Source organism: Ursus americanus, chromosome 18, assembly GCF_024610735.1.
Source record: "Ursus americanus isolate L20-20 chromosome 18, mUrsAme1.1.p, whole genome shotgun sequence".
Lineage (NCBI taxonomy): Eukaryota > Metazoa > Chordata > Mammalia > Carnivora > Ursidae > Ursus > Ursus americanus.
In genome coordinates this window covers 36,659,701-36,675,634 of record NC_142144.1, presented here as the reverse complement: position 1 = coordinate 36,675,634, position 15,934 = coordinate 36,659,701, and the positions used below count along the sequence as shown (strand labels likewise).

At 52.9% G+C, this 15,934-nt stretch overlaps 1 protein-coding gene across 1 annotated transcript; it reads right to left on the bottom strand.

Moving 5' to 3' along the window:
* Positions 1-566: 566 nt before the first annotated feature.
* NOL6 (nucleolar protein 6) lies at positions 567-13,026 on the bottom strand. Its single transcript, XM_045780629.2, has 26 exons — positions 12,734-13,026; positions 11,500-11,706; positions 11,298-11,414; positions 10,068-10,247; positions 9,353-9,521; positions 8,998-9,132; positions 8,747-8,910; positions 8,540-8,660; positions 8,260-8,318; positions 8,075-8,176; positions 7,773-7,888; positions 7,429-7,606; positions 6,886-7,008; positions 6,564-6,712; positions 6,333-6,408; positions 5,958-6,098; positions 5,699-5,816; positions 5,463-5,617; positions 5,196-5,359; positions 4,214-4,366; positions 3,880-3,977; positions 2,994-3,118; positions 2,779-2,868; positions 2,159-2,353; positions 1,957-2,058; positions 567-1,735 (listed from the first exon to the last, which is right to left on the bottom strand). Exons 1-26 carry the CDS (start codon positions 12,785-12,787, stop codon positions 1,586-1,588), a joined length of 3,441 nt encoding a protein of 1,146 aa, XP_045636585.2. The 5' UTR covers positions 12,788-13,026; the 3' UTR covers positions 567-1,585.
* Between the last annotated feature and the right edge of the window lie 2,908 nt (positions 13,027-15,934).

Here is a 15,934-nt window from a genome sequence, read left to right as displayed (position 1 = left end):
CCAGCTCACACGGCCCATCAATGTATTCTCTATGCCCACTTCTAATCCCATGACAGTGACAGCTGAGGACTGGCATAGGTTCACGAAGACTCACAGAATTGGGACAAAATTGGAGATCAGGGTTCCCGTATGTGGCTTATCATCTCGAGGGCCTGCCCGCTGCCGAACGTGCTCCCTCCTTTGGAAGACGAGGAGAAGTCAGAGCGCGTGCTGCACGGGGCTGGCATTACTGTGTGAGCACATTCCCACACGGAAGACACGTGAAACACCCAGCATTTAGCGAGCACCCAGCATTTAGCCAGCACTCCGAGGATGTCCGCCGCAGCTCACACCATCCCCACCCCGCCCATTCTAGGCAGAGAGTACAGACTATGATTCCTTTTTCCCTAAGGTCTCCCGGTGGCCCTGCGTGCTCCCATCACCCCTTTTGTACCCACCTGTCTCCTCCTTGAGCACAGGACTGTCCTCGGTGCCACGAAGGTGCCAAGAAATCTATCTTCAAACATATCACCTGCCCCCAAAGAGTGACAGGGTTAACCCCACATGAAAAAGGCAGAAAAACCAAGAACATGGGGAAACTGATTTAATTTTAAATCCAAGTTTAAGACAACAGAAGGGTTCACGCCACCGTATGCGACTACGAAGTAAACTGAACAATCATTGCTCCGATGTTTCAGAGGAGAGAAAGAGCACCTCAGGCTGGGGGCGAAGGAAAGGTTGGAGGAGGAGGCACTATTTGAGCTGAGTCTGGAAAAACACCCAGGATTAGGGGAGACGAAGAAGGGAGAGGCTGCCAGAAGTGGGGTGTGGACCAGGGTGTAAGAAGGCAGCCCCCCCCACCCTGCCCTGGCACAGAGAGCTTCTGGAGAGCAGGACTGGGGTCCTGTTCCCCTCTGCACCCCTCTGCAGGGCTGCAGGCACAGAGCCGGAGGGCCTGAGACACTGAGCAGCCAGGGCAGCCCTCAGTGCTCTGTGCAGCTCTCCTGGACTAGAGCACCAGCTGAACCCTTCGCCCCCTCACCCACCCAGCCCCTTCTGTCCTCTGTGTTTTTCCACGTCCCCCCCGGAAAGCAACAGCACCCCGCTCAGTGCTGGGACCCTCAGCAAGTTCCTCACCTTCTCTGGGCCCTATTTAAAGGCCTGACCCTGCACTGAAGGGTATACTAAGGTCTAGGCATATATCCTGGCAATGGGAAGGACACAGAGCCTCAGCCCTGGGCACATGTCCTCCTCTCCACACTTCTGGAAGCATCCTAGGAAGACAAAAAGAAGCCCAGGCCAGGGCTGACAGGTGGATGGATCTCCTGGGTTCATTTAGTTCCCTTTCTGAGCTGGCTCACTCTCTTCTTCTGGAAGTTCAGACAGGCCCAGGGGACTCTGTAGGATACCAGACTCCGCCCCAATGCTGAGGCATCAGACAGAAAATTGGGGCAGGGCTTCCTTGGGGGAATATCTCAGTGTGTTCAGGCCAGCAGGTACTCCACGCAGGATCCGTACATAACAAGGGTGGAGGTCATGCCATTGACATCTTACTCCAGAGGTCGAAGTCCTGCTGTCACCTACAGCTTGCTCCTAGGGCTGGAGCTCACACGGTCCACTTCTCACTTCGGGCCTCCACAGCCTGTACCAGGCCTTCGCCCAGGATGGCCAAGTCCTCCAGGATCGCCTCCACGTTGGGCACCATCACCAGCTCCTCACCTTGAGACATCACCATGCGCCCCTTCGTGTTAGAGGCCTAGGGGAACCAGAGAAATGGGGACTGAGGTGTCACAAAGGCACACCAGAGACAACATGCGGGGGTGGAGGGGAGCAGCAGTAGTGCAAACAGACACGCAAGACACATGCTTCACACCTGACCCATGGTCGCTCAGGGAGCACGCCACGTACAGACATGCGTGCCCGTAAGGAACCACACGTACACACTCAGGAACACAGGGTTATCACCAGCCAGCATACCTTGAAGGGCTGGGGCTGGAAGCTGCTGGGCTTCCAGAGAACACCGATCACCTCTCCACCATGCTGGTCATAGAAGAAAAGGGCCAGGTCCCCAAAGGCCTCCTAGGAAAGGGCAGGACACAGATAAGACTAGAGGTGGACACCGCCCTAGGTTCACATGGAAGTCCCCTCCCCAGGTTTAATCAGCCCCTTTGGGACCTACCCTGAGCTGCGCCAGATAGAGCTGAGGGGGATCGTAGCCCAGCACAGGCATCAGGGAAGAGGGCCCGGGCTCACTGAGCAGGCCACGGCAGAAGGAGGCAGCTGGCGAGTCCACGGCTTGACGGTGCCGGGGGATGTGGCGGGGAGACAGGCGGATCAGCACATCATACATATCCAAGGGTGGCCGGAACACCGTCTGAGGAAGGGCAGAGAGCGGTCAGCAGCACCCACTGGGAGCGGGGAGCTGGACCACAAAGTCTTCTACATGCCCACCTCTGTTTCTTCCTTCCCTTTTGTCTGACCTCCCACCCCCAACTAGGGGCCCAAATGCTCATCTGAAGGTGGGAACACCAAGCCCGAGCTGGGGTCAGCTTCACCCTAACAGGAGGAACACAGGCTAAAAGTGTGAGGCCTGGAGAGAGCCAGGGCCCTGGTTCTCCTGCAGGCTCCACCACTGTCAGGCACCATCAGGCACCGTGGGCAGCTCCAATGCCTTCTCTGGATTCAGTCTCGCCAAACAAGGGGACAGAGCATCCTGCAAGAGCCCCTACAGCTCCAGACTTCCAACATTCAGAGGCAGAATCCCCGGAACACCAGAGCCTCTCTCGGTCAGGGGCTTACCCTGATGTCCCCAGGCCCCCGGGGATCCATTAGCTGCTTCTCTAGAACAGGCAAGGCCTCAGCTGCCAGGACCACAAGCTGCTGTAGGATCTAGGGAGGGCACACATACATCAAACAGATCAGACCTAACCACAGCTCTCTCTTAGGTCAGGCTGGGCCTACTTTTTCCTTGGGGGAAGAAAATCACAAATTTGGAGGTAGGGATGGGATTGCACCTGGGGCGAGGGTCCATCCTGTGTCCATACAGAGTTTTTACGATCCTGGGGGGTAACGATGACCATGACCGGGAGTTGTGTCCGAGCTGCCAGGAAGCCACTGCGGATCTCCTGCTGCTCCTCCACTGTGAACAAGACAGGGTCCTGGGTCAGCCTGCTCCTTTTCCCTGACATGCTCTACTGCCCCAGGTCTTCTGGTGGCCCATCACAGGGATTTCCCAATGGCCCTCCCGCCAAGAGACGAAGGCAATGAAAAGAACGCCATGTTTGCCTCCACTGGGTGGGGCACTAAACTCCCAAGCTCAGCCCAGAGACAGAATTTTCCACTGCCTGGCACCCCAGTGTAGTTTCCGGGCTTGCACAAGCTGAGGCCTGCCCCTGACCCCCTCCCACCCTATGCTCCCACACACCTGGGGAATTAGGAAGCTGACACCCTCCTCTCTGCTGGGACCAAGAGCTCCTCATGTTACAACTGGAATTCATCACCCCCACTCCCCAAGAGGTCTGGGCATCTACTCTAATCTGGGCCCTTCCCTGCTCCCCACAAGACTTCTCACCTGGTATTCAGGGTCGCCTTCTACTCTCCTCTCCCCTTCACAGCCCACACTAGGTAGCCTGCTTACCACCTAGTCCATTCTGTTTCTGATCACCATGTGAGCAAACCATAGCTCTACACCTTCAGAACTCCGTAAAACCTTGAACTGGGCCTCTTTCTCCTAGTAATTCCCCAACCCAAGGCCATCGGGGTCAGGTACAAATATCTGGGAAGGGGAAGGCACACACACACAAACACCTCACAGACTGACAGGGAAAACCCCGTGTGCCCTGCTCTGCAATCCACAAACCGTCGTTCCTGTAGTAGTCTGATCCCAGTCCTACCACTTACCAGTGAGCTCGTTATTGAGGTTGACAATAAGGGGGTTGTTCTTCCAATCAAAGGTCGACACCAAAAAAAGGAACCGAAGGAAGCCCACCTGGGGGGAGCTGAGAAGAAGGAGTAAGCAAAGAGTCTGGGCCCAAGCACACCTCCCAGGGCTTACCCCATGGTCTGGACAACTTAGACCCCTTCCTTGGCAGGGACTAGGGGGAGGGGGTGTCTCAGAACCTCTTCTGTCACATGTTTCAGCTACCCTCTCCCATTTGGACTGAAGTACAGCCTAAGGGATGGAAGCTGGCCCCAAAGGGAACTTTCTGGCTAGGGAAAAGATGAAGGGAATTACCTGGGAGGGGTGAAGGGCTCAGGATGCAGGAAAAGAGCAGCAACCACCAGGTCCAGGCTCTCATCAGTAAACCCCTCACCCAGAAGCTGGGCACGCACCCACCGCTTGGCCAGCCGTGCCACACCTGAGAAGGCTGGGTGCTGCTGCTGGAGCCTGTGGGGGTGGGGAAGAGGGTAGTGGCAATGAGCCTCAGGCCCTCAGGGCCCAAGAGCAGTATTGCAGCTCTACCGCCACTATCTACTCAACCTTTACGCAAAGTTACCCTCTGTGCTAACACTTTTCTTCCTTTCTCTTTTTTTTTTATCTTTCTTTTTTTCCCTCTTTCTTTCTTTCTTCCTTTCTTTCTTTCCTTCTTTCTGTCATTCATTCATTCACTCATTCATCTGACAGACAGAACACATGCAGGGGGAACTGGAGAGGGAGAAGCAGGCTCCAGGCTGAGCAGGGAGCCCGATGCAGGGCTCGATCCCAGGACCCTGGGATCATGACCTGAGCCGAAGGCAGACGCTTAACCAACTGAGCCACCCAGTTGCCCCTCTGCTAACACATTCTATACAGAATCTCACATACCTTTAGCTAATACCAACAGGTTGGTCCTATAAAGTTCCCATTTTACAGGGGCACCTGGGTGGCTCAGTCATTAAGCGTCTGCCTTCGGCTCAGGGCGTGATCCCAGCGTTCTGGGATCGAGCCCCACATCAGGCTCTTCCGCTGGGAGCCTGCTTCTTCCTCTCCCACTCCCCCTGACTGTGTTCCCTCTCTCGCTGGCTGTCTCTCTCTCTGTCAAATAAATAAATAAAATCTTAAAAAAAAAAAAAAAAGTTCCCATTTTACAGACGAGAAATAAGATCGGGAGAGGGAACTCCTACACAAAGGGACATAGCCAGTGAAGTGTCAGGGCGAAGGTTCTAGAATTTGCCTGACTCCATAACTCATATCCCTACAACACCATCTGGCCTCCCAGAGAGACAGGTGGCCATACCCATGTAAGGCGCTGGTGAGCAGGGGCAAGTGCCTCGTGTCCCTCTCAAGGCGGAGGGAGGCAGGGGTGTCCCTCAAGGAGATCATCCCCTCGGGGCTCCGCATTTCCCTCAGGATCTGGGGCTCCCGCTGATAGGCCACACGAACCCGGAACACGAACCCATCCTGTTGAAAGAGGGTATGGGGTGGGAGATACAGGTCAGCCTGGAGCACCCTCACAGCCCGTCTCCTCCCTCCCTGGGGAATCCCGACCCTGCACCAGCCTAACCTTGAGGACGTCCGTGTGCGTGGCCGTGGCACGACACTGCAGCCCATGCTGCTGTGTCAGCAGCTCTGCCAGGCGCAGCTGGAAGGCAGCTCGGACCCGCCGTATGGCCTCAGCATCCTGTGGCCACTGACCACTGCCCTCCAGGTGACATACAACTAGGAAGAAAAGTAAGAGGTCTCAGGACTGTGGGATGGAGTGGGAAAGGTTCCTCTCATCCCTCCCGAGAGGATCATCACCGGTCATCGGCTCCACGTAGGCTGGACAGGGCTTGTCGGGCCGGGGTAACAGCGAGGCCCGCTCTCGAAGCTGCTCATAGAAGGAGTAGGCTGGCCGGACTGGGGTAGGTGGGAACACCTATGGAAGAAGCAGGGCTGAGGAAGGGGCCTGGGACTAGGAGAGAGTGAACACAGGAACTGGAAGGGGGAATACTGGGTGAGCGGGGCAGAGGTGAAGGGTCGCCAAGCAGAAAGGGCTCCCTGTCCCCTTGCACCTCACCTCAGTGTAGCGCAGCACTGGGTGAGCTCCCTGCACAGCAGACACGGTCAGCGGGAGACCTTCCAGCCCCCACAGGAGGCGGCTGAGGTCATCGTAGCAACGCACGGCTGCTGCCAGGGCCTCCTCACCTGTGCTGGAGTTCTAAGAAGGAGAGGCACAGTCAGGAGACCAGGACCCTACAGAAGCTCCCCCAAACCCCACCACTGCCACAGCCACCTGGGATTCTGCCATAGAGCCAGCACCCCCTCTGCTGGACACTATGGGAAGTGCAGTCTGGCTGAGGTTGCAAGTGCTCTCCACCTGCTACCTAATTCCACCCCACAGGCTACTCTGCAACCCCTGGCCGTGACCCCAGCCCTGACAAACGACCCTTACCTCTTTTGGGCTTTGGATCAATGCATCCAGAAGGCCCCCCACATAGTGGACACAGGTATCTGGGATGTTGGCATGGCTGGGAAAGGGGCACAGCACAGACTCAGTGTGGGCACTGAGGCTACTGGAATAAGCTACTGGATATTAGCTATTCAGCCCAAAGCTTGGGCTGGACCCTCCTAAAAGGCTCCCCAGTCCATGGATGCTTCCTGGCATCCAGATGCTAACACTCACAGTGCCAAGAGGTGGGTGACCACCTGGTGGGGAATAAGGCGCTTCTGGGCCATAGAGGCTGCCTCCCAGACCACAGCTTCCCGAATGGCCCCATCCTGGAAACGCCGAAGCTCTGAGCGAGATCCCCAGAACTGGCGGAAGTCAGCAGCCTGAGGAAAGGCAATGGGTGGTAGGAGAAATCAACAAAGATGGGCTCTGTCGGAAATCCCTGACAGGCTGCAACCCAAGAGGCATGAGGATGATCCACACCACTTCTGCCAGTGTGTGGCTTGGACTTCCCAAGCCAGGGCCAAACCATCCCCCAGACCTCAGGGCTCCTCACCTCAGGCTGGTTGGCCTCTGGTCCAAGTTCGAGGACACTGGTCAGCCCCTCAGGCCGGAGGAGCAATCCCAGGGTCAGGGTCCCAGAGTCTCTGTGCTTTGGTGGATCTTGGCTGATGTCCCACTATAGGGTATAAAAAGGCTGAGCTCAACCCAAGAATGCCCCAGCTTGGTCTGGAAACCCACTTTGCAACTAAGTAGAAAGATCTACAGGCGCCTGGATGGCTCAGTTGTTTAAGTGCCTGCCTTCAGCTCGGGTCGCGATCCTGGGGTCCTGGGATCGAGCCCCACATCGGGCTCCCTGCTCAGTGAGGAGCCTGCTTCTCCCTCTGCCTCTGCCCCTCCCCCTGCTCGCCCACACGTGCACTCTCTCTAATGGATAAAATCTTAAAAAAAAAGAAAAGAAAAGAAAAGAAAAGAGAAGAAAAGAAAAGAAAAGAAAAGAAAAGATCTAGCTAGAGGAATGGTGTGTCTTTTGTATCCCCTGGGACCCTGGATCTAAGTCCCCTTAAGCCTACAAACTCCCCACCCCACAGCACCTCACCTCTGAGACTGGGGGCCGAGAGTGGGCCAGCAGGTGCAGGCGGGACCCCAGACCCTGCTCCAGGAGGGTGGTCAGGGAGCCCAAAGCAGCTGAAACATAGTCCCCACCAAGATCCTGTAGCTCTGGCCACATCTTTAGCCGGTGACATGCTGCCTGCAGGCGACTCAGTGGATGGAGACTAGAGGGGCACAGAAGGACAAAGAGAATGAGGTGCTGCTGACCCCAAATACCACCCCCCCCCCAAAACGAGGAAGATCTGAACACCTGCCTGAGGACCTCTGCCCCATCACTGCAGCCCCAGGGAAACAGGACCCACTGCCATAGCCTGCCAGCCCTAAACTTACTGCAAGATGTGGTCAAAAGCCCGGATCATGGGTTTGGGAGTCATCAACAGAAGCTGGAATCCATCATCAGCTCTACTGTCCAGCAATGCCATAGACAGCCGTGCCTCATGCTGTACCTGGGGCCACAGGATAAACAGGGAACTCACATGTGAGACTATCACCACTATATCTCCTCCTTCATTGACCTGAGGGCTCAGACCAAGAGACATGCCTGACCTAAGCTCTTTGGAGAGAAGTTTCTGGGGCTCTGGGACTGGCAGAAGGGACAGAAGGGGTACTCAGGAGTGGGGGACAATTGGTACCTGGTGGTAAGTAGATGCAGTAACATCAGCACAGAGATTGAGACAGCCTGAGGAGTCCAGGAAGACAACAGGGAAGGCCTGGTGGAAGTCAGCCAGGGCCGGCTTGGAGGCACAGAGAGAAGGCGGTCAGAGTTGGAGCCTTACCTTCAAGCCTCCTTGCCCAGACCCAGCCCTGCCCCACTCACCAAAGAGGGGTCTGAGCTGAGACATAAGCTGATCCCGTTGACTGTCAAATCTGTGGTGGCTGAAGTGAGCCAGAGAAGGTGGGTGTGTCAGAAGGTATCCTCTTCCCAGGGGACCCAGACCTAATGACACTCTCTCTCTGGTCAAGTGGCTGCAACTGCCTGCCTCCAGAATTCAGTTTGCTCAACTGTCTGATGGCAAGAAACTGAATGATCCCTGATAGGATGACAGGATTGACAGGAAGAGTGGAACCCTTGGCCTTTCTGGGTCTAGCCACCTTACCCAGAAACTGCAAGACACTCCTCAAGACCTGGTAGCCGCTCATAGTAGTATGGATCTTGCGCGTGGACACAAGGAAGGCAACCAGCATGGAGACAAGGAACCCACTGAACCCTCCCAGACCCTGAAAAAGAGATGGAGAGAGAGGCCCAAGCTCAGGGCCAGCCCACCACTCAGTGAGGCAGGGAAGCTGGGCCACTTCCAACTCACCTTGTCCAGTTCCCGCTGCCGCAGCCAGACCTTCAGAAGTGCCACACCATCCTTCAGCCCCAAGGCTGAGCCCAGCACAGTGGACAGCAGCTGCACGTGGGACTCAAGGGTCATGTCCTGCAGGACCCATGCATTATAGTGGGGGGTGGGAGGCTCTGGGCTGCCTGTGGGAGGGAGAGAGGAAGCCATGGGAGGAGAAATCCCCACAACATCCTTCCCTTCAGCTCCACCTTGATACCACTGCCACTTACCATCCCCTGGGGGACTCTGCCCTCGGTACCAGGCAGAGCGCACGTTGTTCTTAGATGGCAACAGGCGGCACGGGCGGAAGAAGTCAGGTGGAGGGCACGGATGCAGACGTACGGTGACCAGGCGCTCATCCTTCCCTGGGGAGACCGGGAGTGCCGAGACCCTGCCAGGTGCGCCCCCGTACCACCCTCCTCCCATGTGAGGGCCCACGCCCTCCCACCTTAGAATCTCAGGTCCTTACACCTTCCCCCTCAAACTTGAGGCCCAAACCACTCACCTCGGACTTGAGGTCCCCACACCTCCCCCACTAGATTTGTGGCCCTAGACTGTGCCTTCATCCCAAGGTGTGCCTCTTACCACGTGGCCGAAGCAGCAGTGAGGGTTTCAGGTGGCAGCCGTTGGTGTAGGAGAAGCGAACACTGCCAAAGAAGGGGTCTTGGCCCAGGTGGTGAGCCAAGTGGGCCAGGTAGAGAGCACGCTTGCGGAAGTAGCGCTGGTTCAACCCATCCTTGTCCTGTAGGATCTCCTGGAGAGGGTCAGAAGAAGGGAGAGATGACCAGGCACTTAAGCGCTTGTTGTTAGAGAGCTTGGGGTCCAGGAGGAAGCCAAGGTGAGTCACAGTTTAGAGACCTCAGGGATCTTTGCTGGCTGGAGTATCTGAACCAGGGCTAGCAACTATATACTTAACTCTCAGATGAGCAAGGCCAAGTTCCAAATGGCAGCAACTGACCCAAGGGCACACTGAAGCTGCCCTCAAGAAGACAGCAGAAGAGCAAATTTTGTTCGCTTGTTTTTTTAAAGATTTTATTTATTTATTTCAGAGAGAGAGAGAGAGCGCACACGAACAGCAGGGAGAGGGAGAAGTAGGCTCCCCACTGAGCCAGGAGCCCAACATGGGGCTCGATCCCAGGACCCTGGAATCATGACTGAGCCACCCAGGCGCCCCTGCTCTTTTGAGTTTCAGTTCAGATTTCAACCCCCTGGCAAGTGGCAGGTGGGAAAGAAAGAGAGACCCAGGAATTTGTAGGTGATGAAGGAACAGGGCCATCATCCCCCAAATATTGGACCTCACCCTGGGCATGGTCACTGCCATGTCCACATTGATGTCCGGCCGGATGCAGGTACCCAGAAGGTAGCTGCCCACAACAGTGACCTGGGCTGGAGGCAAGAAGCGGAAACAGCCCTTCACGGTATAGGGCACTTGGTGGAGAGGTACTCGAACCCCAGCTGGGAGCCAGGTCTGGTCAGTCAGCTGTGGGACAGAGACAGTGATAGGTATTAGTCTGATTGCCTTCCTGACGTGTTCCCCTTCGTGTCTAGTAGACATCTCAAATTAAACACATCAACACATTTGAAAACAAACTCCTGGTCTAGGGGGAGTGGCAGGCAGAGGGTGAAGCAGGCTCCCTGCTGAACAAGGAGCCCGATGCAGGACTTGATCCTAGGACTCTGGGATCATGACCTGAGCCGAAAGCAGACACTTAACTGACTGAGCCACCCAGGTGCCCCCTCCATTCTACTTTCAACACAACAGTCTGAGTGAACATTTTTAAAACGAAGTTAGATCACATCACTGCTCTACCAAAAAATGTCCCGTTGGTGGTTTCTCATTTCACCCACAGCAACAGCCAAAGTCCTTGTTTCAGTGTACAAGGGCCTGCGTGAAATGACTCCTTCCTCCGTTGTCTTTCTTTTTTTTTTTTTTCTCCGTTGTCTTTCTGAACTCACCTCCTATTTTCTCCTCATTCAATCAAAGGAACATACCAGACTTACTCCTGCCTTTGAGCCTTTGTGTTGGCTATTTCCTATTCCCGACATGCTCTTCTTCCTTTAGCTATCTATATGGCTGACTCACTTACTTCAAATCTTCACACTAATGTCACTTCAGTGAGGCCACCCTCAACCACCCTATTGAAAATAAAATTGCAAACCACTCCCATCCTGATACCCCCACAATCCCCTTACCTTGCCCGACTTTCTCCTTTGCCCATAGAGTTTACCACCTTCCAACAATGCCACACAGTTTACCTGCCATGTTTGTTATCTACTATCCATAAGCCCAACACTAGAAAATAGACTGCTTTGTTCACTGACGTATCCTAAGAATACAACTACTGCAAGAAACATAAGTGTTTGCTGAACAAATGAACACATGGTTGACTGTACTTCCAGTTGAGCCTCCTGGCAGTGAAAACGAGCTCCCTAACACCCTATCCCCTCTGGAGAAGAGCAGGCCCTGTTTCAGATGCCCACACTGAGGACGTCTCCGGGGCTTTCCATTTCTTCACACTACCTGCTTTACCTCTGTCTTAGGAGTTGAGGGCACCTTCAGGACCCGCTGGTTGACCTCCCGTAGGAAAGCATCGATCCGCTCCTTCTTCTTCTCTGGAAGCCTCACTTCCTTTAGTAGCTCCTCTACCTGAAAGAAAAGACAGGGGAGAGTCCTTCAGCCCCAGGGTCCCGGGCCCACCTCTCTCACGGAAGCCCCAGCCACCCAATGGTACCTGTAAACGAAGCAAGCTGGAGTGGAAGAGACTCTCAGTCTCCCGAAGGCGATTCAGCTCCTCACTGGTGGGTTCCTTATATAGTTCTGCCCGGCTAAGCTTCGCTGGCTGCAGGAGGCCCTCCACCGGAGACCCAGCCAAGGTACGCTTCTTTGAGGACTCCTTCTTTCCCTCCTTGGCTGTGCCTTCCAGAGCTACTTCTATCACCTGTGGCATGTGAGAAGAGAAGCCCCTGTGAGGTCACAGATACCTAGCATCCACTGCCTGAAGTGCCACCATGGTAGGATGTGGGCAAAAACTTCACAGGATCCTGTTCACTCTTTTGAATGGGAGTCAGACTGTAAAACTCAGGATTATCATTACTTAGAAGAACATCACTGAGCGCTAGGCTGAAAACTCCTTCAGTTGAGGGCTCTTTGTCTATGTGACAGCACAAGCATGGAACCCTGCCTGGAGTTGGTAGGGTTAGGAGCTGACTGAGCCCTGACCTAAGCAATGAGTTCCTTGTATTTCCGGTACTATGCATCAGGGAGCTTCCTCTTCTGCTGGGTCAGTCCTGGTAATCTGCAAATGCCATCTCCACTCCTGCTCTATCCAAATCCTGCCAGGCTCTACCCCTGCCAGGAAGTGGTCAGTGTTGGAGAAAACTATGACCTACTGCCTCTGTAAAATATACTCAGTACGTCATCCAATCCTCAGTAATCCTGGCAGAAAATGTACACTTGAAGGGAGTCCCCTGAGCTCAAGGTTCCACAGTTAGTATGCCTATTCTGTAAGCAGGCTTCACACCCTGGTCTGCAGGATCCCAAACCTTCTCCCCTACAGCCCTGGGCCCCACCCCCACTCCACGGTCCTACACGGGTTAAAGCCCTACTTAAGGGTTCCAGAAGCACCACCATGTGCCCTCTGTTACAGCAGCGAGCACAGAACTGGCACAAGAGGTTAGATCTCTCACAGTGATGAGGAAGATCTGGTTAGGAAAATGCCCTGGTTAGGTCTCCTCAACTTCCAGGTGCACAGCTCTCGAAGGAGTAAGCTCAATAAGCTTTACTGCTTCTATCCAAATAACGCCAGGTTCCATCTCCCTGACTGTCTCGGTGCCCCAGACTGGAAACGTGGTGGAATAAGGCTCCTCCAGAAGGGACCGCCTTCGCGCCCCTCGCCGGCGAGCTGCCAGTCTCTGCCACCTCTGGCACGTAGAAAGCACTCTTTCCTCCCAGAACAGCTCACCCACCTCTGGCTCCCCAGCAGTTCCGCGATCCTGCGCTCCCGCAGGCGCCGGCCCCATAACTCCGGGTCCAGGTCTTGCTCCAGCACTTCGGATTCAAAGCCCACGTACTGGGCACAACTTCCCGCGTGGGCAGAAGTGCCGAAGCCCTCCGCAGAATTACGGAAGCCTGGCAGCAGAACTGCGGAAGGCTTGCGGTAAACTCCCCGCACCGCGTGGGGACAAACCTCGTGCCGCAGGACTCCGCCCAGCTCCAGAGCCATTGGGTGAGTGCCCGAAGAATCGCTGGCCATTGGCATCTGTCACTCCCCAGGACCGCCCATCATGGGGGAGGGGCCAAACCGGGTTCTCCCATTTACGGTCTCTTTGCGACGCCAGACCGGAAGCCTGTCTGTAGGTTAGCGGTCGCTTTCTTTTCCTCACTTCCGCAGCTTGCGTGGACAGGACAAGGGCGGAGCTAGTTTGGGCGCTTGGAACTGTTTATTTACACCAGTGATTCTTATCCTTTTTTTTCATCTACTACATCTTATCCAATAACCAGTTTTGTCAGTTCTACCTTCAAAATATGTCTTAAATTTATTCATTCTTCTCTGTCTTCAGTGCCAAATTTAGGCTAAGTCACTTCATCTTGTGCCTTGATTATAGGCATATAATCTCCCATATATCCTTCACCTACCCATCATAATTTAGTGTTTGTTTTGGGCGCCCGGGTGGCTTAGTTGATGAAGCATCTGCCTTCCGGTCATGTCATGATCTCAGAGAGGGAGTCTGCTCCCTCTCCCTTTGCCCCTCTGCCTCCTTGTGCCCTCTCTGTCGTGGGCTCTCTCTCTCTCAAATAAATAAAATCTTAAATTAAAAAAGAAAAAACTTAGTGTTTGTTTTGTCAAATTTGTCTTTATGTATTTACATACTATTTTGCAGAACACTTGAGAATTAGTTGCAAACATCCCTGAATGCTTTGGTATAAATGTAATAAGAACAAGGACTAATCATAGTCCAATTATAAAATTCAGGAAATTTAACTTTGATTCAAAACTATTCTAATTTTGCTGATTATCCCAATAATACCCTTTACATAGTAGCATTTTATTTCCTGATGCAAGATCATGCATCAGTTTGGTTGTCATGTTTCTTTTCTCTCTCTTAATCTAAGAACATTTGTGAGCTCTCCCTTTTTTGGTCTTTCATGACATTTTTGAAGAGTATAGGGCAGTTTCATTCAATAGCTTTTTCATACAGTATACATATACATGTAAATATATGTATGTGTAATTACAGGTGTATATACAATATACATATATAAAGATTACATATATACACATGCATATAGAATTACATCTATGCATATTATTATATAAGCATATGATTACATATACAAATAATTACATATATACATATAGAAAATTACACAAGGGTACAGCTTGAATATTCATAAACCAAACATACCCATGTAACCAGCTCCCAGAAAAGAAACAGGACAGTTCCTGAACCTTTAGAATTTCCCCTCATTCTGTCATCTAGTCATTATGCCCCAACAGTAACTACTATCCTGACTTCTAACAGCACAGATTAATTTATTAATTTATGCAATAGCTTTTAAAGGAACTTTTCACAAGAGTGGTCTTGTCCTTCTTCAATCCCTTTCCACATGGTTGCCAGAATGAGTGTTTTGAAACTATCATTCTATCACCTCACTCTCCTCTTAAAAATTCATCAGTGCCCCCCCCCCCGCCCCAGGGCACGTAGGTGGTTCAGTTGGTTAAAAATCTAACTCAGTCTCAGCTTGGGTCTTGATCTCAGGGTCCTGAGTTCAATCCCCGTGTTGCAGGACTTTTTTTCTCAGTGGGTGCCCACAGTTCTAGGTCACGCCACTTCGAAGAATGAAGAGATAAACCAGACAGGGTGGTGGGCGGCAAAGCAAGGTTTATTGAGTGATAGCAAAGTGATAGTACAAAGCTCCCATGGAGCAAAGGGACCCGAAGGGGTTGCCACTGGAATTTCTAAGTCTAGGGGTTTTTATGGGCTTGTTGGCGGGCTGTTTTGTTTGTTTGTTGTTTTAAAGATTTTATTTATTTATTTATTTATTTATTTATTTATTTATTTATTTGACAGAGAGAGAGAGAGAGAGCCAGCGAGAGAGGGGAACACAAGCAGGGGGAGTGGGAGAGGAAGAAGCAGGCTCCCAGCGGAGGAGCCGGATATGTGGCTCCATCCCAAGACTCTGGGATCACGCCCTGAACCCAAGCCAGACGTTTAACGACTGAGCCACCCAGGCGCCCTTGGTTGGCTGTTTGAATCTGATTAACCCTCCCTGCTCCTGTCATCCTATCAGGTTTCTGTCCTATGGGAAAGGGTGGAGGGCTCCTTCCAGGGTGGGTGTAAAATCCTTTTAAGGTTGGTTTCCTCTTAAAGGGGAGGGGGAGGGGCGGGGGGAGGGGCTTGTCCCCACCGGCCTGCCTTCCGGCTATCCTTCTTCACCCGCACTGGGTTCCATGCACAGCATGGAGCCTGCTTAAAAAACAAAAAACCTCAGCAGTGGCTCCCAATTGCACTTAGGATGAGATATGAGTTTTTATAAAGCCTCAATCAGTGTGGTCCTTTACTGGTTATGTCATCCTTTTTCTTTTTCAAGATTTATTTATTTGAGAGAGACAGAGACAGAGCGGGGGAGGGGCAGAGGGAGAGGGAGACAAGCAGACTCCCAGCTGAGCAGGGAGTTGGACTGGGGCGACTGGGGCGCAGGGCTCGATCCCAGAACCCTGAGATCACGTCCCGAGCCAAAAGCAAACGTCAGACACTCAAGTGACTGAGCCACGCAGACGCCCCATCCATCCTTTTTCTTGATACTCCACCCCTTGTTCGCTTAGCTTCAGCAAAATAAGCCTTCTTTCAATTCCCTGGTTATAGCAAGTTCTTTCCCATCTCAGAAACTTGAGCCAAGCTGTTTGCTCTGCTTGGAATGCTTTTTCTTGACTTTTTCTCTTTTTCATCCTTCAGTTCTCAGAATAAGTATCACTTATTTAGTTAGGCTTTCCCTGACCATCTAATCTGAAATATGTTTTCCCTTATTTCATGATCCCATTTATTTCCTTTTTTTAAAATAGGTTTTGATTGTGTATCAATTGTGTCTTTGTCCTTGACTATAAATTCATGAAAACAAGGACCAGGTCTACATAGCCAATGCCTAGCACACTGTAAATACTCAAT

Excerpts from the sequence above, each read along its gene's own strand:
- NOL6 (XM_045780629.2), bottom strand. The coding sequence starts at position 12,787 with ATGGGGCCGGCGCCTGCGGGAGCGCAGGATCGCGGAACTGCTGGGGAG. Across the intron at positions 11,415-11,499 it reads CCAGCTTGCTTCGTTTACAG|GTAGAGGAGCTACTAAAGGA; the intron begins GTACCATTGGGT and ends CTTTTCTTTCAG. Across the intron at positions 6,713-6,885 it reads CAGAGGCCAACCAGCCTGAG|GCTGCTGACTTCCGCCAGTT; the intron begins GTGAGGAGCCCT and ends GCCTTTCCTCAG.